We start from the raw sequence: 23,516 nt of genomic DNA on the forward strand, positions 1-23,516 counted from the left end.
CTACCCAAACGATTCCACCATTACGCTCCAGGCTCAGTATTCTAGCAGCAACACATCCATACTCAGTGAAGCAAGGATATCAACATAGCACAGGCTGGTACACACCAGCACCTCGCCAATGCAGCATAGGCTTGTACACGCCACCACCTACCCAACGCAACACGGACTGGTACATGCCAACACCTCCCCAAAACAACACAGGCTGGCTTGCTGGTACATATTATCTTTGAAATGAATGCTGCGATTAAAGCCAAATTCATTGAGCCGTCACAGACAATCCTATCATGCCTGTTTTCGGAACACCAGAGGAAGTGAACTGACATTTTCTAATATAATTAAATATCTAGACCTTGCTTTAGATTAAAATAAATACATCTTTTGTATTTATCTCAACAAAATTTTTTAAAGATGCACAGGGGTTCTGGAACTGGCCTCAATGCCCCTGAACTAGAAAGGAGATAATCAACCAAAAAGTTACCTGCTCTGATAGCAGCCCAACAACGACTAATGAAAGTTAACGTGGGCATTTGACAGATCAGAGTTTGACATGGTGTCAAAAATGAATAAGCATTTGAAAATTGAGGATTATTCCCCACATGCAATTGTCCAGGAGTGTTAGATCAAATCAGGAATCGAATTTCAAATTCTGTTGGAGAGACATTTGTTTAGAAGCTAAGGGATCCATCTCTGAAAATACCCCAGCTCTGTTGCACTGTTCCACTGTAATTCAAGCAAATGAAAGGCTCCAGAACAACATCTGAAAGGATTTATCTGACAGAGTAAGAAATTCCTCAAAGCAGCAGCCAAAGTTGTACTTTTACTTCTGGCACCTGCAACCCTTGTACTTGGGTAAATCATTTTCACTTACTTCATGTCGAAGACAGACTTCATTCCCCAGAGAGCAGAGAGGGGCTGACCCCAGCTTGCTGATGTCAATAACAAGGATCCATCCTGCAAGTGCATATGCACAAAAATTACAAAAAAATTAAATAGTGGGTCTGATCGCATATGTAGTAATAACAGTTTGATGGCTACTGTTACATGACCCCATAATCAACATTATTAGACATTATCTGATTACTTTACCTGGGATTGTGTTATTCACAAATTGGCTATCACATACCCATAGGACATTAGCAACTACACTTCAAAAATTACATTACTGGCTGTAAAGCTCTTAGCAACATCCTGAGATTGTGAAAGGTGCTGCAGAAACGTATTTTCTGGATATCTGTCTCAAACTCATTGACCATTCTGGTCGCCCACCATCACATGACCTCATTGGAGAAAGTATATACATCACCAGGAATTTAGGCTTGTAACTACGATTGCCACAAGGGTAGGATTCCGATTTTAGTTGAAAAACACAAGAGAAACTTGAGAATAAATCTCAGGCTGATTATACAAGATACTTGGCAGGAAACCAAGAGAGATGGTGCACAACAGTGTATTGACGGGATAAAAGCAAAATTCTGCGGATGCTGGCAATCTGAATAAATGATGTGGAGATGCTGGTATTGGACTGGGGTAAACACGGTAAGAAGTCTTAAAACATCAGGTTAAAGTCCAGTGGGTTTATTTGGTAGCGGGGCAAACGCTAGTGGCTTTTGCTACCAAATAAACCTGTTGGACTTTAACCTGGTGTCACAAGACTTCTTACAATCTGAATTAAAAACAGAAAATGCTAGTAAAATACTAAGCCGGTCTGGCAGCATCTGCGGAGAACTCTGCAAAAGTCTTACGGAGCAAAACGTTAACCCTGTTTCTCTCTTCACAGATGCTGTGTTTTCCCAGCAACTTCTGTTTTTATTGTTGAAGGAATATGTGCATTAGAAACAAATATTTTGAGAAGTGGCTGTGAAGGGAGAGGAAATAGAAAATCAAAACGACTAACTCATGTCACATATCAATTTACTGCTAATTTTGACTTTGGAAAGGCAAGATCATAAAAATCAGGAGTAACTAAAAGACCGTCATAAAGGACTTCACAGCATGAAGAATTCTGTTAACAGTGCCCGGTGCCACAATCACGATGTTGTGTATCCCTGGTCTGAAGATAGATTGTCCTGCTGGGGTTTCACAGCGCAAGTCCTGATCACCCTCCCGCATCCTACCATGAGCAACACTTTGTAATCAAGAGCCTAGACAGGCAGTGTCTGTTAGGGCATGTGACTGAGGCATCATTGCAGATTCCAGCAGACCTCCATAACCAGATCTCAGGAGTGGGAACCCTAGGCTACCTACACCATCACCTGATTCAGATCAGACAACGGAGACCAAATTAGGCATCTTTGCTCTTACACGTTTCAGCTGTTCACTGACTAAAGCCACTGAGGAGTGGACAATTGGTTCCTTCTTCAGAAATTGGGGCATTAAAAAACTTAGCATTCCAGTACTAAGGGAGACCAGATATTAAAATGTGGCTACCTATCCCCTCAGTGAGACAATTTCAAAAGAGTTTTCCTACATTGTGTGCCTGATATTTATCCCTTAACCAAAATCACTATAAAAAATAAATCTGACCATCACGACTGCAGGATCTTGCTTGCAAACTGGTTGTTGCATTTCTACACAAAAATAATTGAGGTTATGAAAGGTGTTGTCTTTCCTCAAGTCTTTCTTCAGAAGTGTAAATGTATACACACACTCTGCAGAGCATAATGCCTGATAATATCTCACTTACCCTGGATGGCTCTAGATGTGTTATGGCAGAGTTATGGCAGGCATATGTAGCCTCCTCTTGGCCACTAAATAAGTTGTAAAGCTTGAGTTCTCCAGTACATGTTCCCAGCATCAGAAACCGCTCTCGGGCAGAGAATGCACAGCATGTAAAACCACTGCCTTCCTCATCGGATTCCCTGAACACGGAAATGGGCCGGAACCTGCAGTGGGATACAGAACATAAATCCTTTACTTAAGGATGATCAGCTTATGCAGCAAATGAGACATTTCAATCTGACATCAGGCTTGGAATTAACTTGCATTGATATAAACTCTATTTACACCATCTCTCTGCACGGAACACAGTCACTGTCATGTTCTGCAACCAAGAGATCAGAAACAGGACAAAACACCAACACATCTGCACTTTTGGCAGGATTATTGGGGGAGGAATGTTGAGTTCATCAAGGTAAGAAATATTACAGCTAGGGATGGAACACTTTCCATTTACACACTCAATTCCATATCATGTTCACCCTAAAAATTTATCTATGCTGCCATATCAAATACTTCCAGGTCAGGTACAATACATGTTACAGAATAAATTTTTTTCTATTTTGTTCCAAACAGCCTTCAGGGCAGTGACAGTGTAGATTAGATAAGCTCCCTTTAACATATGCCATTTATAACAGAGAACAAAAACAGCCCGGGAAACAGGCCCTTTGGCCCAACGAGCCCACGCCGCCATCTGAACACCACCAGTCCCCCCCCTCCACCCATGACACCTATCTAATGTTTTATGGCCATCCAGATTGAGGGAAACTGATTTAGGGACAATTTATTACTGCCAATCAGCCTAATAGCACATCTTTGGGGTGTGGGAGGAAACTGGAGCACCCGGAGAAAACCCATGCAAGCACGGGGAGAATGCGCAAACTCCCACAGACACCAGCTCAAATCCATGTGTCTGCACAGCAATCAGTGATAGTCACTGAGCTGTCGTCTTGCCCAGTATCTGGTCCAGTTTAAGCACACACTAACGACATGAAGCACTAGGCCAATCTCGAACAACCAAGAGCAGCCCAAGTACAACCCATCGCGTGTATGCCCCTTGTTGGACACAAGGCGGATCAACTTAAAACCTGTGAATGAAAAAGAGAAAAAAAACCCCATTATTATTGTACCATATCCATTTACCTTACCAGGGACGCCCCAATGCTAATGACCCTTATTTAAAACAATCTCCTATATCCACCCATCCCCAACCCACTCATGTGCCTATCTAATTTACTCTTAAACAACTCTAACGTGTTTGCCTCCACCACCTTACTTGGCAGAGCATTCCATACCCCCACTACCCTCTGTGAAAAACCTCCTTCTAATATCTGTGTTATACCTCTCCCCCCTCACCTTAAGTCCAAGGCCCCTTGTCCTGTGTGTCTCTATCATAGGAAATAGCTTGTCTCCGTTTACTCTATCTATACCCTTCATAATCTTATATATCTCTATTAGATCCCCCCTCAGTCGCTGTCTTTCAAGGGAAAGGAGCCCCAATTTATTCAATCTTTCCTCATACCCCAGTCCTTCCATACCAGGCAACATCCTGGTAAACCTCCTCTGCGCTCTCTCCAGAGTCTCCACGTCCTTCTGGTAGTAAGGCGACCAGAACTGGACGCAGTACTCTAAATGCAGCCTAACCAACGTTCTGTACAACTGCAATATTAGACTCCAGCTCTTATATTCTATACCCCTTCCTATAAAGGCTAACATACCATAGGCTTTCTTCACCACACTCTCCACTTGCACTGCCACCTTCAAAGACTTGTGCACTTGCACCCCCAGATCTCGCTGCGATTCTATACTCCTTATGGGCTTACCCTTTATCATATAACTCCCCCCTACATTATTCCGGCCAAAATGCATCACCTCTCATTTATCCGGATTAAACGCCATTTGCCATGTATCTGCCCAATATACCAACCTATCAATATACCAGCCTATCAAAATCCCCTTCTATTGCCAGACACTGCTCCTCACTGCCCGCCAATCCAGCCATCTTGGTGTCATCAGCAAATTTGCTGATCACACCACCTACTCCCTCTTCCAAATCATTTATATACACTACAAAGAGAAGAGGTCCCAGTACTGAGCCCTGTGGCACACTAGTGACAGACCTCCAGCTAGAAAAGGACCCCTCCACTACTACTCTCTGACTCCTCTTTGCAAGCCAGTTTTCCACCCACCTAGCTACCTGGCCGCGTATCCCATGAGCTTCAATCTTCTCTACCAAAGAGACAGTTGACATAATGAGTCATATGGAGAGTAAAGCTCTGTCCACACCACCCCAAACATTCCTAGGACAGGCATGGTTTAGGCACAAAGTAAAATTCTCTCTTTACCACCTCAGCCTCAAACCTCAGGCAACACTGCCTAATGTATCACATTCAATACCAGCCATTTGTGATCCTTGTGGTGTTCATTTGGAGGTCATCATCTAACATCTCAGTCAAGCAGCAAGTGTATTCAATCTAATTAACCATGGGAGGTATTACATTACATCCTAATCTCCACAAAATTCAGCATCCACACACAGGTTTTCCAGACATATCACAGAATAGCTGACAGGAGACAACAGTTCCTTCAATAATTAACTGGGCAATTCTTGCAGTCCACTTCCTTTCCCAGTACAGATCAGTCTCAAAGTGAGATTGAATCTGGAATCTGGCCTTATTTGAATAACATTATGAAACTATTTATTGCCTCAGCTACCTGGATGTTGTGGAAAAGAAGTCCACCTACCTCCTGTCCACCAGATTAGAAAAGCATCTCAGAAGCCAATCCCTGGGCCTGTCCTTGCAGCCAAGCGGCAGCATAGTTTAGCAGAAGATTTTCATTAAAGGCAATGGGAACCCCTGAATTAACATCCCGAATCAAGTAGAAGAATAAAATTGCAGTCCTTGCCACTTACTCCAACCATGTTCACTATAGACAGTCTCAGTTGGGGAAACAACGTTAACTGTGGCATTACCATGAGGCTATTACAGAGGCACCTCTTAAAGCAGATTAAGTTCACCAGCTATTTAGTGTTGATCAGTCCTTAGATTAAAAAGATTGGGAGATTTCAGGCAACAGCAGCTCTAATCAGCTGGTAAGTTTCAGTGAGGAGCTGAAGGAAATCAATAGAGAAATGGTTTTGGGAAAATTAATGGGACTAAAAGTAGCTAAATCTCCTGGACCTGATGATCTTCATCCAGAGTAGTTAAGGAAGTGGCTCTAAAAACAGTAGAACCATTGGTAGTCATCTTCCAAAATTCTTTGGATTCTGAAATGGCTCCTAGAGACTGAAGGGTGGCTAATATAAGCCTGCTATTCAAAAAAGAGAGTTAGTGAGAAATCAGGGAACCATAGACCAATGAGCCTAGCATAGGTGGTAGGGAAGTTGCTGAGTCCATTATCAAGGATTTCATAGCACAGCAGTTGGAAAATAGTGGTATAATCCAACAAAGTTAGCACAGATATACAAAGGGGAAATCACGCATGACAAATCTACTAGAATTCTTGACTAATAGAGGCGAACCGGTGGATGTGATTTATTTAGACTTCCAGAAAGCTTTCAACAAGGTCTTACCTAGCAGATTACTATGTAAAGTTAAAGCCCATGGGATTGCGGGTAGTGTCTTGAGATGGATAGAAAGTTGGTTAGCAGAGAGGAAACAAAGGGTTGGAATAAATGGGTCTTTTTTTGACTGGCAGGCAGTGACTAATAGCAGTACTGTGGTGATCAGTGCTAAGATCCCAAGTATTCATATTATATTAATGATGTGGATGAGGGAACACAAGTGTAGTATCTCCACATTTACAAAGAACAGTATAGTGCTGGCCCTTCAGCCCACCACATCTGCGCTGGCACGATGCCTTTTTAAACTAAAGACCTTTTCCACTTACGAGGTCTTTAAGCCCTCTATTCTCTGCCTATTCATGTATCAGTGTTTCACTTCAACTTTATAAGGCATTGGTGAGGCCACACCAGGAGTGTACGGTTTTGGTGTCCTTACCTGAGGAAGGGTGTTTTTTGCTATAGAGTACAGCAATGGTTTACAAGCTAATTCTTGGAATGGCAAGACTGTCATATGAGGAGAGACTATGTTGGTTAGGATTGTATTAATTGGAATTTAGAATAGAGAGGGCATCTCATAGAAATTTATAAAATTCTAACAAGAATAGACAGGGTAGATTCAGAAAGAATGTTCCAGATGGTGGGAGAATCCAGAACTAGGGGTCACAATTTGAGGATAAGGGATAAACATTTTAGGGCTGTGTGAGGAAAAGTATCTTCACCCAGAGGGTGCCGAATCTGTGGAATTCACTATTGTAGAAAGTAGTTGAGGCCAAACCATTGTGTGATTTCACGAAGGAATTTGATTTAGCTCCTGGGGTTAAAGGGATCAAGGGGTATGGGGTGAAGATGGGATCAGGATATTGAATTTGGTGATCAGCCATGATCTTAATGAATGGTGGAGAAGGCTCGAGGAATCAAATGGCCTACTCCTGCTTCTATTTACTAATATGTTTTGATACATATAATGTTACCCTTGTCTGTGGCAGTTATTTTAATTCTACAACCTATCATTATAGACAACCAGCAAATTTTTAGCACAAACACGCTCGCTTTAAGCAGTTTGTCTTGTGCAGGGAAATGTCTCCTGCACAATGTTACCTGCTGAAGATGAGATGCCGGTCAAAGCAGCCCCCATCCACTCCTCCGTACTTGGGGAAGGCAGACCTGTGCGTCACACGGGAGGTGAAATTCAATGGTGCCTGCCGCCTCTGCTTTGGCTCAGGGCACTGGTGAGGGGTAAAGAGGGAAAAAGGAGGGCAGGTGACAACAGGATTCTTACAGCGGGCATGCTGTTCACGCAGGTACTCTGTTATAATGCTGTCCAAGGAGGGCGGCGATGGTAAGTGGCGGTCCAATTGCTTTTTAATGGCTGGCGTCTGGTTGTAAGCCCCATAATCTGACTTTTGCCGAATTAGTCTCTGTTTCTTCAGGTTGGCACCATTGCAGGGAGATGGCTTCTCCTTGGAGAAGCTTATCTTGCCTATTATAGGTGAGCCATTGGTGCAGGAGAGCCCAGGGGTGGACTGGGCTCCTTGAGAAACCGCTACCTTTCCTTGGCAGGGTGATGAAAACGCAGGCAAATTGATGGTTCGTGATGAAATGCCATTGGCTAGTCTGGGCGTTCGTGGTAAGCTGACAGGGGAGGTGCCAGGGGCAGCAGTTACAAAGGCTGAAGAATGTGGTGCTGCGGTCTGGATGGCTGGTGTCCTGGGAAGGTCACCCTCCTTGGTGAGCACTGAGGCAGTGTCGTGCAGGCCGTGAGACACCAGGTGGTTGCGGATGAGTAACAGCAGTTCTTTCTCAGAGAAGGTGATCCGGGTTTGTGCTACCACATCGGCCTTCTGAAGCCGGGCCAGCGAGACATCAGAGCCAATAGACAGTGGCTTCCCAGAGACACGCTCAATCAGCTCAGATGCGTACTTACAGAATTTGACATGCTCATGCCGCTTGTCCTGTAGCACTGGCTCTCGCATCAGCTGCTGGATTTGACCACTGGTGAACAGGGGCAGCTTGCTGATAATCTGCTTCACAGCACTGCTCCGGGATAGGCCCACAAGTGCCTTGCACGCTAAGGTGCGGATCTGATCCGCATCTGTAATGGGTGCCTTCACGGTCAGCAGGGACAGCAGCACCTTGATACCATTGTTGGCCTGCACCATGTTCCACATCTTGGTGAGCACACTCTCCGTGCTCTTGGGGTTCTGCAAGCTCTTCCGACGAGGGGTCCCGGAGTTGAACTTGCCAATGCTGGAGATGCGCTTATCAGGCCCACAGACGCAATTGATAATGACCTGAAGTGCAGATTTCTGTGTCTCGGCATCATTGGCGAAGATGTCCCCCTCAGCAACTCCGAGAATAATGCTCATTCCTGAAAGGGAAAAAGAACTTTTTAATGCAGGACACCATTTAATAGACCTATAACCACTAACTTTATAGCTCAAAAATAGTCTCTCCAACAACTGAATAGGAGCACAATTTTGCACTCAACATTTCACACCATTGAAACCTTAGTGCAAAGCACACAAACAGCATGGGAAAGAAAAAATTTCACACTCACCACCATTCATCATTGAAATTCTAACAGCAGTGGCTTTTTGGTACAGATGGGGCTCCTGAGAACTCATCACCTAAGAATCTACCATTAAAACACTTCCTCATTGCGTTTACAAATAAATCCTCTGCCTCAACTTCCAAATGGCAGGATGGTTATGAAGAGATCTGCCCCCGTCTCCCAGATCAGACACAGCATGATGTAGATACAGAGTAAAGCTCCTTCCACTTTTCCCCAGTTAATAAGTCTCCAAATAGTTGAGCATTTAGCTATTTCTTGTACTGGTCAACCACTGGAAGCATAGGACTGCTTGTCCTGTGAGCCCATGGCCATTAGAAATTGAATTGAGAGAGCACTTTTCAAGCAAGATTCTAATTTCATCTGATCAGTCTGGCAATCGATTTGCATGCAGAACCCAAATTAATATTATTGTATTTGTGATGGAAATTGTTGATTTTTGAAGAAAGGAGAAAGTAAAACACACTCACCCACCGCAGTCACAGTAGATGACCCTTCATCCATCACATCTACTGGTTCAGCTAGCAAAAGCTGAGTCTTGGAAACCACAGTGAGGACAGCCAGCACATCTAGAGCAGAACGAACAGTATCACTCCTGAAGAAAGGAGAATGCAGAATTAAGGTAACACACCTTACAATCAGAAATGGGCGAATATACAACAGGGAATGAATAAATGGCTATGGAATGAAATTTGTACTTTGCTTCAGTCTTCACAAAAGGAAGACATGAATAATGTACCAGAAGCACAGAGAGAAACATATTTTAGTGAGAAGCTGAAGGAAATCATTTCATTAGTAGAGAAATGGTTTTTGGGGATATTGATGGGATTGAAGATGGATAAGTCTCCAGGTCCTGACAATCTTCATCCCAGAGTACTTAAGGAAATGATTCTGGTTAAGGAAATGGCCCTGGAAATAAAATTCTTTCAACTCTGGAATAGTTCCTACAAGTTGGAAAGTAGCTAATGTGAACCTGCTATTCAAAAGGGAGATAGAGAGAAAATAGTGAGCCTAAGGGGAAGTTGCTAGAGTCCATCATCAAGGATTTCATAACTCAGCATTTGGAAGGCAGACAAAGTCAGCATGGATTTACAAAAGGAAAATCATGCATGCCGAATCTATTTGAATTCTTTGAGGATGTAACTGGTAAAGTTGACCAAGGAGAACCAGTGGAGTTGGTTTATTTAGACTTTGAGAAGACTTTCGATAAGGTCTCACATAACAGACTATGAAAAGTTAAAGCACATGGGATTGCAGATAATGCTGAGATGGATAGAAAGCTGGTTAGCTGATAAGAAGCAAAGAGTTGGCATAAAAGGGTCTTTTTCTGATTGGCCGTCAACAACTAGTGGGGTTCTGCAGGGATCTGTGTAGGACCCCAACTGTTCACATTATATATTAATGCTTTGGAAGAGGGGACTGACTACTATCTCCAAATTTGTAGAAGATACATACAAAAATTGGATGGGAAGGTGAGCTATGAGGAGGATGCAGTATAATGTGGATAAATGTGAAGTTATTCACTTTGATAGCAATGATATGAAAACAGATTATTACTTGAATGGGTGTAGATGGGGGGGGGGGGAGGATACTCTGAGATCTTGACGTCCTCGTGCATCATTCACTAAAAGTAAGCACGCAGGTGCAGCAGGCAGTAAAGGTTGCAAATGGTATGGCCTTCATAGCGAGAAGATTTGAGTATGGGGTAGGGATATTTTGCTGTAATTGTATAGGGCATTGGTGAGGCCATACTAGAGTACGGTGTGCAGTTTTGGTGTCCTTATCTGAGGAAGGATGTCCTTGCTAATAAAGGGAGTACAGCGAAGGTTTACCAGGCTAATTCCTGGGATGGCAGAAATAAAATTAATGAAAAAAAACACCCACAGATTACTGAGCAAAGGCTAGACATTAAACGGTTGTTTTGTACAGAAATATAGAATCTCCAAAGTGCAGAAAGAGGCGATTTGGCCAATCGAATCTGCACCCACTCTTCAAAAATGCAATTTATCCAAGCACCAACCGCCTCCCCCACGCCCCCCCCCACCCCAACCGCTGAAATCCCAAGTATTTATCATCTAACCTGTACATCTTTGGACTGTGGTAGGTTCAATCCACCTAACCTATACATCTTTGGACTGTAGTAGGAAACTGAAGCACTCTGAGGAAACCAATGTATACGCAGAATGCAAACTCCACACAGACAGGAAGCCAGGGCTGGAATCGAAACTGGGTCCCTACTGCTAACCTCTATGCCACCGTGCTGCCCCAAATATAGCACAGAAACAGAACCTCAACACAGATATCCTCCCGCTTGACTTGGTCTCACCCTATCAGCAAATCCTTTTATTCCCTTACTTTGAAGGCGTATCAGGTCACTCCTCAGCAATCCCTTTTTTAAAGAGGGTCGCCTTATCCAGTCTTTCCTGTTTTAGTTGAATAAACATTGACCAAGAAACCTACAGGCATTTGAACGGCCCTGTGGGATCTTTTACATCCGGTGATGGCAGATCGATAGACAAAGCCTCAGTTTAACACCTCATCTAGAAGATGAGGCTTCAAAATCCAGCATTCCCTCAATACTGCACTCCATCGCAAAGCTCTGGAGCAGGACTTGTACCTGAACCTAAGGCCTTCCAATTCAGGAGTGCGCACTATAATTGACAGCTTGACCAATCATAAAATCTGCACTCATGTCTGTTAGCTTTGAAATAACAAATACTTTTCAACATGTAGATCAAAGTTTGTTTCTTTTAAACTCTAGTTTTCCTTCTGAACAGTTCCCAGATTAAATTTCAGTCAAGTGCCCTTTTAAACAATTTCTAATCTGTATGCATATAACAAAAATTTAGGTGAGTCAGTATTTACTTTGATAAGTGTAAAATCAAGTGTGACACAGGTGCCAAAACCCTTTCCTTAGGAGCGTATGTCAAAGCACAACACCACATGCTGCAAGATTTCATAGACAATAATGATGTGGGACTAGACTGAATGTATCACATGCTCCCAACCTTGAACACTGATGCTCAGAGGCAGGGAGAGAAGAGGAAAAGAACAATGTCGGTGGAGCAGAGGGGATGCAACGTCAGTGTACAGGGGACAATTGAAAGCCCTCGTTTCTTTTGAATACAAATACTGTTTTTCAGTACAGTACTATATTGCTCCAGGCAAACAAGATGTACTGACATGATAAAACTGTCTGCACAATACTCCACTATAGTTATCTGCTTGGATCATTTATAAACACTTTCAAACGAATCCTCACACTCACTCAAGTGATGTTACCCCCTGGAGATCTTCTCCAAGCAAAAAGTTCAGAAACAAGTTCCTATTTAAGAATACAAACTTGACCAGGAGTCATCCAGACCCTCAACGTTAGCTTTATTTTCTCTCCACAGATGCTGTCAGATCCGCTGAGATTTTCCAGCATCTGCAGTACTGTTGTTTTATCTACTTCTCTATCTGCTGGATCTTCACTTGGTTGTCAATTGCAGAATGCCAGTAAGTGACAGCCTCAAATCCAACAGGTAGTCAGGTTCTGTGATACCACCAAAACAGCCAAAAAATATCTGCTTCTGAGAAGTGAGCTGAATCTGTTCACTTGCTTGCTTAGTTCCTGGAGGAACCTGGCAGAAATCCCTTGTCTATGTTTAGGATTGGAGAGAGAAGGTAAGTAATGTTGGGTTAGATAACTTACTAAGATGTTAAAGACCAGTAGATTGCAATTTGAAGGCTGGACTAAAACGGAATGGAGTTCCTTGCTAAAACCAGCCAACCGTTATTCAGCTCCTAGACAGGTCTGTCCAAAACCTGTTTTGCCACAGTACATAGATTTATATTTATTCTGGATGCACTGACCTGGTACTAACAAACACTTTGTATAACCCTGTAGGTTGTTATCAGCAGAAGGGGACACATCAGCAGATAGGGGAACTATGCCTTACTTCTTCCCCTCTCCTTTTGTGGCAATTTCCCCCTTTCCCCCCAAGGCTCCTCATGGGTAAGCAGTTCTTCTTTGACACCTAATTAACATGCATATTCTCTAAATGTGCGCTCAACTAGTGAGAGGCGGGGAAAGGCAGCCATACTAGATGGATCTGAACAAATCCTAGCTAACATACGTTCACTCTCACATGTAGCTGGCAAATGAACTACCACCAATTTTGTTCTAGATAAACTAGAACTGTAACTAACTCCCATCTGACCTGGTTGAGATCAGTTAAGTTGAATGGAAACTGGGAGGATCTTATTCAACGCAGCTCAACTGTAACCAAATGCTTGGATTTCTTAGTGTCTGTGACAAGGGGGACTTCCTGTATTTCAGCTGCATTTCAATAGCACAAAAATGGGAATACTTGAGCTGACTCAACACTGCTGTAGATTTAGTTACTGTAGCTGTACTGTTGATTGTGCCGTCCTGAGGCATATCAACTCAAAGTCAGAAATAGGAAAGGTTACTAAGAAATCTCAAACTTCAGGAGTGGGTACCATTTCTCACTTTCTGCAAGATTTATCTGGGTCAATTTTGTCAACTCCTTTATATTTCTGTACCCCTCTCCTGAACACCCAACTCTTTGATCAATCCTTTTAATATCCCTATCCATAACCCACCATGCACTGAGTGACTACGCCTCTGAAGTGCCTCAAGATATTATTTTTTATGAAATGCAAGTCACTATCCCAATCTTGTAATGTCCTGTTAGGGTCTCCCAAACCTTCCTGGCCACGGACATTTGTGACCTCCCAACAGAAGTGATTGAAAGTCTGAGGAACTTTTCTTGTTATGCTTAGAGTTAAACCATTAAAGCTTGATTGCTTTTGCGCAATAAGTACCAGCAGTAATTAATAAATTAGGTTGTCATATTTCTTTTATATATAAAGTGTACTCATTCTCTCCCACACCTCCACCCACTCACACATGCACTCATCCCATGTGCGTGCCTGCACATCCCCTCTCACACACACATGCCCCAAGTACTCCTTTTGTGCACGCGCACACACATCATTAACCCTCTCTCTCATATGTTGGTGATCTGCGTTTGCTCTGCACCCTATCCACCGCCCATCTCCCCCTTTACTATTCACTGACTCCTGCTACACTAGCTGCTTCCCCCACTCCACTAGCCATATTCCTCGCTGCCAGCCCCAGGCTGCGGAATGCAGCTTTGCAAACCATGTCTTATTAGATTATCAATGGAAACATTTCAAAGAAAACAAGGTGCACTCTGTTGTCACTCCACTTTCTCAAACACTTGCTAAAACAAGTAACTATTATTCAAAACTGTGGAGCTCCATTCCACTTTAATCCAGCGTTCAAACTGCAATCTACTGGTCTTTAACGTCTTAGTAAGTTATCTAACCCAATATTACTTACCCTCTCTCTCCAATCCTAACCATAGGCATAGGATTTCTGCTAGGTTCTTCCAAAAATGAAAGTACTAGACATCTTAAGCTTCAAAAAAGCCGAAACTGTGAAGCAGTAGCTCTGCTGCCCCGACGTAAGGGCAGCTAGATTGTTGCATATATTTTAAACAGTTGCGTGCTTTAAAGTCCGATTATCAGGATGCATGTATTTTCAAAACCAACAAGAGTAAATTAATTCAGTCCCATTGACACTGCTGAGCTATTTCACGGGAACTCAGAAGTAACAATAAACTAGAGAACAACATCTTTTAAGAGCACATTTTGCTGTAGTCCTTCAACAGGAAATGTGAAATCATGGGTCAAAGTCTACCTGCCATAATAAGTCCTCCAGTCACAAGCGATGGATATGAGCTGTAACAAAAGTTGTACACAAGAGAGTTTGTGAAAGACTTCAGCTGGCTCCCAGTATAATCTTGTTGGGCCATATTCAATCAGAAACTCCATCATTTCCATAACCTGCTCATGGGTGTAGGAACAAGCCTAGAAGAGATTCAAAAAAAAGTGATTAGTTCCAATAGATACAACAGTAGCCATCTTAACCTCTGTGGCTGCCAAGCTCATGAATCACAGAGGACACGAGAGCCACGTTCAAGGGCAATAAATGAGGGTTGAGCAATAAATGCTGGCCTAGCCATCAACGCCCACACCCCATAAATGAATAAAAAAGGTGCAAAAACAGGCCAACAATTCTTAGACTGATCAACATTAGGTCAATAAAAAGTTTCCTTGAAAAAAACGGTCTTTGATCAGAGGCACAATTTCTAAATGGAAAATTATATTCCTCACGTTATTATGCCTCTGGAAAGAAAAATATCCACAGCCATGATTCGCTCTGGATACAAACTGAAATGGGTTACTCAAACATGACCAGCTTTCTGTATGGGAAGATACAAAGTTACAATGGGACATTGTCCATGGATAATGTCACAAACCAACATGAATCAAAGCTTCTTAAACTAACATACACCCTCCATCTAAGTTAATATGTTTAGAAAGACGCCTACCCAATATTACACACATCTAAGCTTCCCTCAGGCTCTCCCTAGCTGAGTAGAAAGATAAACATTTTTTAAAACTAAAAATAAACTATCTTTTTCACCCTTAAAGAAGCCGAACTCAACTTCACACAACATCAAAGCAACATGGCAAAGCATTTTGCACAAAAATTCTCACTTTGATACAATGACAGTTTTAGCCTGCTCACTGTTGAAAGGAACCTGGTATCTAAGAGAGAAGTCACTTAATAAAGCTTGGTTTAAAATCTACATCCATCCTGAAGTTGCAGGGGCTACTTGAGAACATGTGGGTACAAGACACGAGCACACGTGGCTCTCAGTAAACTGGTTCATACAGCATCAACATGGTCTTCAATTTGTATAAAGGATAAACTTGAATAGCACCCAAAATAGTTGTTGTTGAAAAGGAGCACAGCAGGAGACAATGTGATAACAACTCGATTTTTATCAATTCATTGATTCTATTTCCACCCTTCTCTCACCTGGTCCATTTCCAACATTTTCCTTTCTTGACTTCTTGGGTTTCTGGTGATAGACTGTCAATATTTGTTATGAGTCCATCAACTCAAGACAGCTATCTTAGAGCATAGAGTCGCACAGCATAGAAAAGGCCCTTCAGCCCATCAAGTCTCCACCAACAAGAACTACCATTAAAATATTTATAGGATCAAGAGAAATCAGAAAGTTGCGCTAATCTTATTTTCCAGCATGGTCCCATATCCTTGAATGTTGTGATTTTTCAATTGCTATTCCAAATATTTTAATAGGTTGTAAGGCCTCCCCCATCCCAGGCAGTGGATTCCAGAATCTCACCACCCTCGGGGAGTGAAAATATTTTGTCTCAAATCCCCTTCTGCCCCTCATCGTAAAACTATGCCGCCTCGTGATTTACCCCTCAACCAAGAGGAACAGCTGCTTCCTAACACCCCATCCATATCCCATAATCTTATATACGTCAAATCAGCCTTCTGGTCTAGCCTACACATGACTCAGGTTGACTCAACGTCTCGAGGACAATTAGGAATAGACAACAAATGCTGGCCTTGCTAACAACAAGCACATCTCATGGACGATTAAAAAGAAAAGCTATTTCAAAACCATTTACCAATCTCTTGTTATTTCATATCTCCAGAATGCAGTCTTTTTTCAAAACTTGATGCTGAGTCGTAAGCTCTTGCCATTGAATATATTTCCCATTTGAAAGAAAATGGAGGACCTGCTCACCTGAATACTGTCCTAAAACTTGACTTTAGGGCCTATCCTCTCTCTTTTTGCTACAACAGTTTTGTAATTTTACAATATATTATTTGGTGTCAAAATCCCCCACCTACACTGAAAAGACTTACAGCTCTCCACACAGGTTTCACTTATCTGTACACACCTTACATGGTGGATGTGGGTGAATAATAGCACCTCCTTCTGTCCGTTGCAAGGATCTTTTCACGTGCTCCAGTTTAATCCCCAAATGTGACTCGAAGTACCTACGTAGTGCCATGCACGTGTGCTTGGCAGTTTGGCGACTGGCAAAGATCTCATCATCACTGAGCAGAGCACCCTGATCTTCCAGGTTTAAGATTTCCAGCGTGCTGATCTACAGAAGACATACAAACAAAACTAAATTCGGGTCACATGATCAAGTTAGGGCTTCTGAGCACAGATGGAACAAAGAAACAGAAGTCTATAGTCTCTCGAGCCTGTTCAGCTACTTACTTTGATTACAGCTGATCTGTAACTCAATCCCATTTACCCACCTTAATTTTTTTGTTACATGTGAGTATTAGAGTGAGATTTATCAGTCTTTTATTCTAGCCTTTTGGGAGAAAGAGTTCTAGACTGCTGCTCCCCTTTGTGTGAAACAACAGTGTACAATTTCCCTTCTAAATAAGTTTTAGGATCTAGTTCTCTTGACCACCCTGGCAAAGGAAATAATTCGTCTGTATTTACCCGAACAAATTATTTCAACATTATAAACACCTGAATCGACTCACCAGAAGATAAATAGTTAACTGACAGAAAGAACAATGTGGATATGGCTACAAGTTTAAGGGACTACAGTTTATTCAAAACTCATTTTTACAAACTCACTTTACATTTATTTAAGGCTTTGTTTCTATTCAAAAGTTCATCTTTCCTGCTGGCTAGCGAGACCCTAACGTTTCTTCTCTGCCAGCCTATTACATTTCTCTGCAAACTGGGACAGCAATTTATTGCCTTGGCTCTGTTGCCCCATTGATGTGGATATTTGTGTGCAATTTTCTTCAGCATATTTCTCTCAGCTCCAGACATAATGAGGAAATGTCACCACACCAACCCAGAGCCAGTTTACAGCATAAACAAAATAATGGCAAACAAAAAAGTCAACCATACCAGGTTAACGACTCGCCGAAGACCATCTTGCTTATCGAAAAGCTCCAGGATGGAACGGAAGGCGAATGAGATGGAGAAAAACATGGTGGCGTGACAGCGGCCCGACTCATGGGAACACTCCAACAGCCACAGGGTGTAGCTGACGACATCAGACAGTACATACTGCGGTAACAAGCAAACCTGGGGGCAAAAGAACGAAGATTATCAGGCTGCACAGGCAACAAATACCTGCAATAAATGAGCAAAGGAAAGAAAGGCCTGGCATTTACATACCACTTTTCATAAGCTCAGGACATTCCAAAGCACTTTGCAGCCTATATACTTGGAACGGGATTTGTGTCAACAATCTTGCAATTCAGAGGCTTGAATGTTACCAACTGAGCCACAACTAGACAGTTTGAATTTATACGGCATCTTTGACAGAGAACATCACAAGGCACTTCACAGAAGTGTTATCAGTCAACATCTGCGATACAGCCATCTATGGGGACATTAGGGCAGCAAAAAGCTTTGTCAAAGAGGTAGGTTTTTGGGAGTTCTTAAAGGATGAGAGTGGGGTGGAAATGCAGAGAAACTTATTCATAGACTTAGGAGCTGAACACTGAAAGCAGAGCTGCCAACAGTGATCAAAGGAAATTAGGGATACTAATTTATAAAGAATAATACCAACAGAAATAATCTTAAAAACTGAATTCTCAGGCCCTAGAAACAAAACATACCATCAAAGCAGCTGTTAGATCACTGCAGCTGAGTCAGAATCCATTCCAAAAGAGAAGAAACAGCATCAAATAATTCTTAAATCCTCTACATCATATTACAGCATTGTGCATTAAGCTCATCTTTCAACAATACAGGACACCAAACCAAGTAGTTTGGAATCCTTCCCAGCTCTATGCTAGACTCACCCGTTCCATTGCATCCTGGTTGTAAGCCAAATAGTACAAACACAGCGATACACCAGTGGCAGCCATGGAGGGCCGAGGGATCTCCAGCAACTTCTGAACTCCTTCGTGAGCCACAAACTCTGCAGCAAATTTTTTGTGCAACAACAGAGAGGCCAAGTACTGCAGAGGAGGAAAGACAGTTGTTAAACAAACTGTTCGGAAACCGTGGGGCCGATAGCTAGTTTATTTCACAAGTGTTATGGCAGTGATTCAGTGACAAAGCTCCCCCCATGAAATCCATTTGTGCAGCCCATGCTACAAAGACAGCCAACAATGAGACAGTCAGCATTTCACTACTTCCCAGACTAGGTTCTATTTTGAGGAGAGATTATAACAATTAGCAACAAATTGGTCCATCAGCCCCTCTCTATGTCATCTCACCCTGTCTTCCCTACCCCATCTATCAGCTTTTCCTCACCTGAAGGTACTGATTCATGCTACAATCAAGAATCTCACTCAAATGACTAATGACTGTGTAAATAGTGCAAACACTGCAGCAAATACTGTCCTTGTCCACTGAATGCTCAAGCATGCATTCCAGCGGAGATCACAAGAGAGCAGAAGTGATTAATTTCCTCCTCCAATTCTTAGTCTGGAGCACTGAGGTAAGCTGAAGTTACTCTACCATCAACCTAGCTACGATCAGTAAATTCAGCATAGGAGAGAACCTGCTGCCCTTGGTGCACAAACACAGTAAATCGAAAGGAACAAATAGAGCCGAGGTAGAAGATCAGCTACAATCCCACTAAATGGTAGAGGTCCAATTCCTAGCCCTTTCTGGTGGCACATTTGAGTGCTGATGTCAGTATAAGCAGCCCTGGGCTAGGAATTGGGAAACTAGCCAGAGATTCACACTTCTAATTAGCTTTCCCTTGTGGAAATTGGACAGGGATGTCTGAAGACAGGATCAGACTGATCTGCAATTAACAATTCAAATCAACAGACAGCCATGCAAACTCATTGATACATGATTCATCTGCCCATTCCTGAAATTTCTTCCCATCTTCCCTAAAGATGTTAACTCAACCTGGGACCTAACAGCACCTTCTACTGACTCACTCAAGTGGGGACTTTTCTTGCGCACTCAGATACACAAATTTGGTGTGATGCTATAATGCCTTTAAGAAATGTATTTTAAATCATGTTCTGTGTTTTTTTTCAAGCAAGCTTGGCCTTTCTGTTTTGGCACCATGCTGTCTATACCAGTATCTTTCATTGTTGAAGCAATATAATGGACATCTTATTTATTTTCAATTTGGTGTAACGCAGCGTCCTGGAGTTTTATGACCTGTTTTGAATAGTTGGTGAAGAATGATTGGAAGGTCAGGTTAAACCTTGGGACAGTGCTTTTTACAGGAGAAATTCAAAGGTTTTACTTCCATTTTGGCAGAAGCTGTTGAGACTACAGACTGAAAGCAACGTTCTCAGTCTCTCTGAAGTGAAAATTCTGCTGTGAGGTGCAACTAGAAGCTATAGGCAAACAGTATCTGTGTGTCTCAAGGTATGCAAAAAGTTCCAGGACTGAGAAGGCCTGTGTTTTCAATTCAGCATAGAAAGAAATAATCTACAACAGGGGTTGGAAAGCTGCAAGGTCCAGCATCATATGAGTGTACTTACTTTTGTGTGAAGCCTAGAACGTTTGTGAGGGTTGTTTACCATGGAACAAGAAACTTAGCTGTTAAGACTTATACAATGTTACAATTGTGCTTTTTGTAATTGGTAGAAGTTATTGCTTATTTTTCTTATTATAGTTCAATTTCTTAAGAAAATTTTGTTTGATAAAAGCTCCCTAGTGGGTCTCTTGAATTATACCTGGAATGAAGCATCATATGCTCACCCCTGCCAAATTCAAAGTGCAAGACTTATGGTCTAGGCTGACTTCATAAAACACTTTGGAGCTTCTGACCTAGATTATAACACTACAAGCAGCAATGACAGTTAATCAGTCCAAAAAAAACAACATACTAAGCATTTCTAAAGGCTTAGATTTGAAAATGAGATGTTATGTTAAACATACATTAAATCCTGTTTAGATAACAGAGTACCATGCTGAGTTCTGGTTTTTGTATTAGGAAAATGATAGAGGCAAATGGAAAGGTACAATAATAATTTCCAAGGAGGCAGAGAGAATATAACTATCAAGAAAGCTTTAATAAGTCAGCTGGCTTTTGAGGAAAAAAATGCCAAGCAACCTTATAGCGGTCTTTGACATTGCAAAAAGGTTTAATGAAGTATTGGAACATATTTCCACTTAGTGAAGAGAGAATGGGCCAAAATAGAAGATGGGCATTAATAAACCCATCGGGGAATCCATGGCAACTATATTACCAAGAGCAGGGGGGTCAGTTAGCTAAGTTGGCTGGATGGCTAGTTCATGATGCAGAGCAATGCCAACAGTGCAGGTTCAATTCCCGTACTGGCTGAGATTATTCATGAATTCATTATCTTTTCTACCTTGCTCTTTGCCCGATAAGTGGTGACCCCCAGGTTAAATGACCACAAGTCAGTTCTCTAACAAAATGGGAGAGCAGCCCATGATCTTCTGGGAATATGGCAGAGCAAATTACCAAAAACACTTAGAATGTAGAAGTCGCTACTAATAGCAGGGCTGAACAGCTTAGATGCATCTAAAGGAAAGTGTGAAATACACAAGGAAGAAATGAATAGAAGAATATGCCAATAGGTTGACAGAAAGAGTGATGAGAAGAGGCTCAAGTGCAGCAAAAATACTGACATAGACCTACTGAAATAAATGGTCTGTTTGTATGTCACTCACTTTATGCAATTCTGTCACATAAAAACATAAGTAGTAGGAGCAGGAGTAGGCCATCTAGCCCTTCGAGCCTGCCCCGCCATTCAATAAGATCATGGCTGATCTGAAGGGGATCAGTTCCACTTTCCCGCTTTCTCCCCATAACTCTTAATTCCCTTGCCTACCAAAAACCTATCCACTCATGTCTTAAGTATATTTAGCGAGGTAGCCTCTACCACATCAACGGGCAGAGAATTCCAGAGATTCACCACCCTTCGAGTGAAGAAGTTCCTCCTCAACTCTGTTCTAAACTGCAGCCTCCCCCCCTCCTTATCCTGAGGCTGTGCCCTCTAGTCCTGCTGTCCTTTCTGAGCAGGAAGAATCTCTCTACCTCTACTCTATCCATCCCCTTCATTATCTTATACGTCTCTATAAGATCCCCCCTCATCCTTCCAAACTCCAACGAGTACAGACCTAGTCTATTTAGTCTCTCTTCATAGTCCAACCCCCTCATCTCCAGTATCAGCCTAGTGAACCTCCTCTGCACTCCCTCCAAGGCCAAAATATCCTTGTGCAAGTGCAGCGACCAAAACTGCACACAGTACTCCAGCTGTGGCCTCACCAGTGCCCTGTACAGTTGCAGCAAGACCTCCCTGCTTTTATATTCTATCCCCCTCACTATAAAGACCAGCATCCCATTCGCCTTCTTGATCACCTGTTGCACCTGCAGACTGGGTTTTTGCGACTCACGCACAAGGACCCCCAGGTCCCTCTGCACCATAGCATGCTGCAGCTTTTCGCCCTTTAAATAGTAATCCCTCCTACTATTATTCCTGCCAAAGTGGATAACCTCACACTTGCTAACATTGTACTCCATCTGCCAGGTCCTCACCCACTCGCTCAGCCTATCCAGATCTCTCTGCAGACTCTCCACACCCTCCGCACAATTTGCTTTTCCACTCATCTTTGTGTCATCAGCAAATTTTGACACCCTACACTCAGCCCCCTCCTCCAGATCATCTATATAAATGGTAAATAGTTGAGGCCCCAGCACCAATCCCTGGGGCACTCCACTAGTCACCAACCGCCAATCAGAATAGCACCCATTGATACCAACGCTCTGCCTCCTATTAGACAGCCAATCCTCTATCCATGCTAACACCTTACCCCCAACTCCACGCCCCCTAACCTTCTGAAGCAACCTTTTGTGCGGCACCTTATCAAACGCCTTCTGAAAATCGAGAAACACCACATCCACCGGTTCCCCTCTGTCTACTGCACTAGTCACATCCTTGTAGAATTCCAATAAATTTGTCAAACACGACTTCCCCTTAACGAATCCGTGCTGCGTCTGCTCTATCAAACAATTCTTCTCTAGGTGCCTCGCTATTTCTTCTTTGATGACGGATTCCAGCAATTTTCCAACAATAGACATTAAACTAACCGGCCTATAATTCCCTGCCTTTTGCCTGCTACCTTTTTTAAACAGCGGCGTAACATTAGCCGTTTTCCAATCTTCCGGCACTTCCCCGGAATCCAGCGAGGTTTGGAAAATAATCACTAAGGCATCTACTATCACCTCTGCCATTTCCTTCAGGACCCTGGGATGCATTCCATCCGGTCCTGGGGACTTGTCCACCATCAGTCCCACTAGTCGATCAAGCACTACCTCTCTAGTGACAGTAATCGCATTCAGGCCCTCAACTCCTACCATCCTTCTATCTTTAATACCTGGCAAACTATTCGCATCCTCCTCCGTGAAGACCGAGGCAAAAAACTTATTAAAGGCCTCAGCCATTTCCTCATTTCCCACCACTAAATCCCCCCTCTCATCCTCTAAGGGTCCAACATTCACTCTAGCCAGCCTCCTCCTCTTTATATATTTGTAAAATCTCTTACTGTCCTTTTTTTATATTTAGCATTAGTTTAGCTTCAGAGTCTATCCTTCATCAACTTCTTAGTCATTCTTTGTTGATTTTTAAACCTCTCCCAATCTTCTACTCGCCCACTACTTTTAGCCACTCTAAATGCATCAGCTTTTAATTTAATACTCTCTTTTATTTCCTTCGATAACCACGGCTGATTATCCCTTCTCCTACGATCCTTCTTTACCACTGGAATATATTTCTGCTGAGCACCGAAAAAGATCTCCTTAAAGATCCTCCAC

At 42.6% G+C, this 23,516-nt stretch overlaps 1 protein-coding gene across 1 annotated transcript in view; it reads right to left on the reverse strand.

The window, feature by feature from the left end:
• Window positions 1-23,516, reverse strand: part of dcaf1 (ddb1 and cul4 associated factor 1) — an 81,706-nt gene that overhangs the window by 28,861 nt on the left and 29,329 nt on the right. Inside the window, exons 9-16 of the mRNA XM_080183690.1 lie at window positions 18,559-18,717; window positions 17,654-17,833; window positions 16,668-16,877; window positions 14,581-14,750; window positions 9,320-9,444; window positions 7,379-8,648; window positions 2,684-2,882; window positions 869-951 (exon numbers count right to left, since the gene is read on the reverse strand). Coding sequence (XP_080039816.1) covers window positions 869-951; window positions 2,684-2,882; window positions 7,379-8,648; window positions 9,320-9,444; window positions 14,581-14,750; window positions 16,668-16,877; window positions 17,654-17,833; window positions 18,559-18,717 — 2,396 coding nt within the window. The remainder of the gene's footprint in view (window positions 1-868; window positions 952-2,683; window positions 2,883-7,378; window positions 8,649-9,319; window positions 9,445-14,580; window positions 14,751-16,667; window positions 16,878-17,653; window positions 17,834-18,558; window positions 18,718-23,516) is intronic.

Source organism: Carcharhinus amblyrhynchos, unplaced genomic scaffold (assembly GCF_965287045.1).
Source record: "Carcharhinus amblyrhynchos unplaced genomic scaffold, sCarAmb.v2.hapA scaffold_378, whole genome shotgun sequence".
Taxonomy (NCBI): domain Eukaryota; kingdom Metazoa; phylum Chordata; class Chondrichthyes; order Carcharhiniformes; family Carcharhinidae; genus Carcharhinus; species Carcharhinus amblyrhynchos.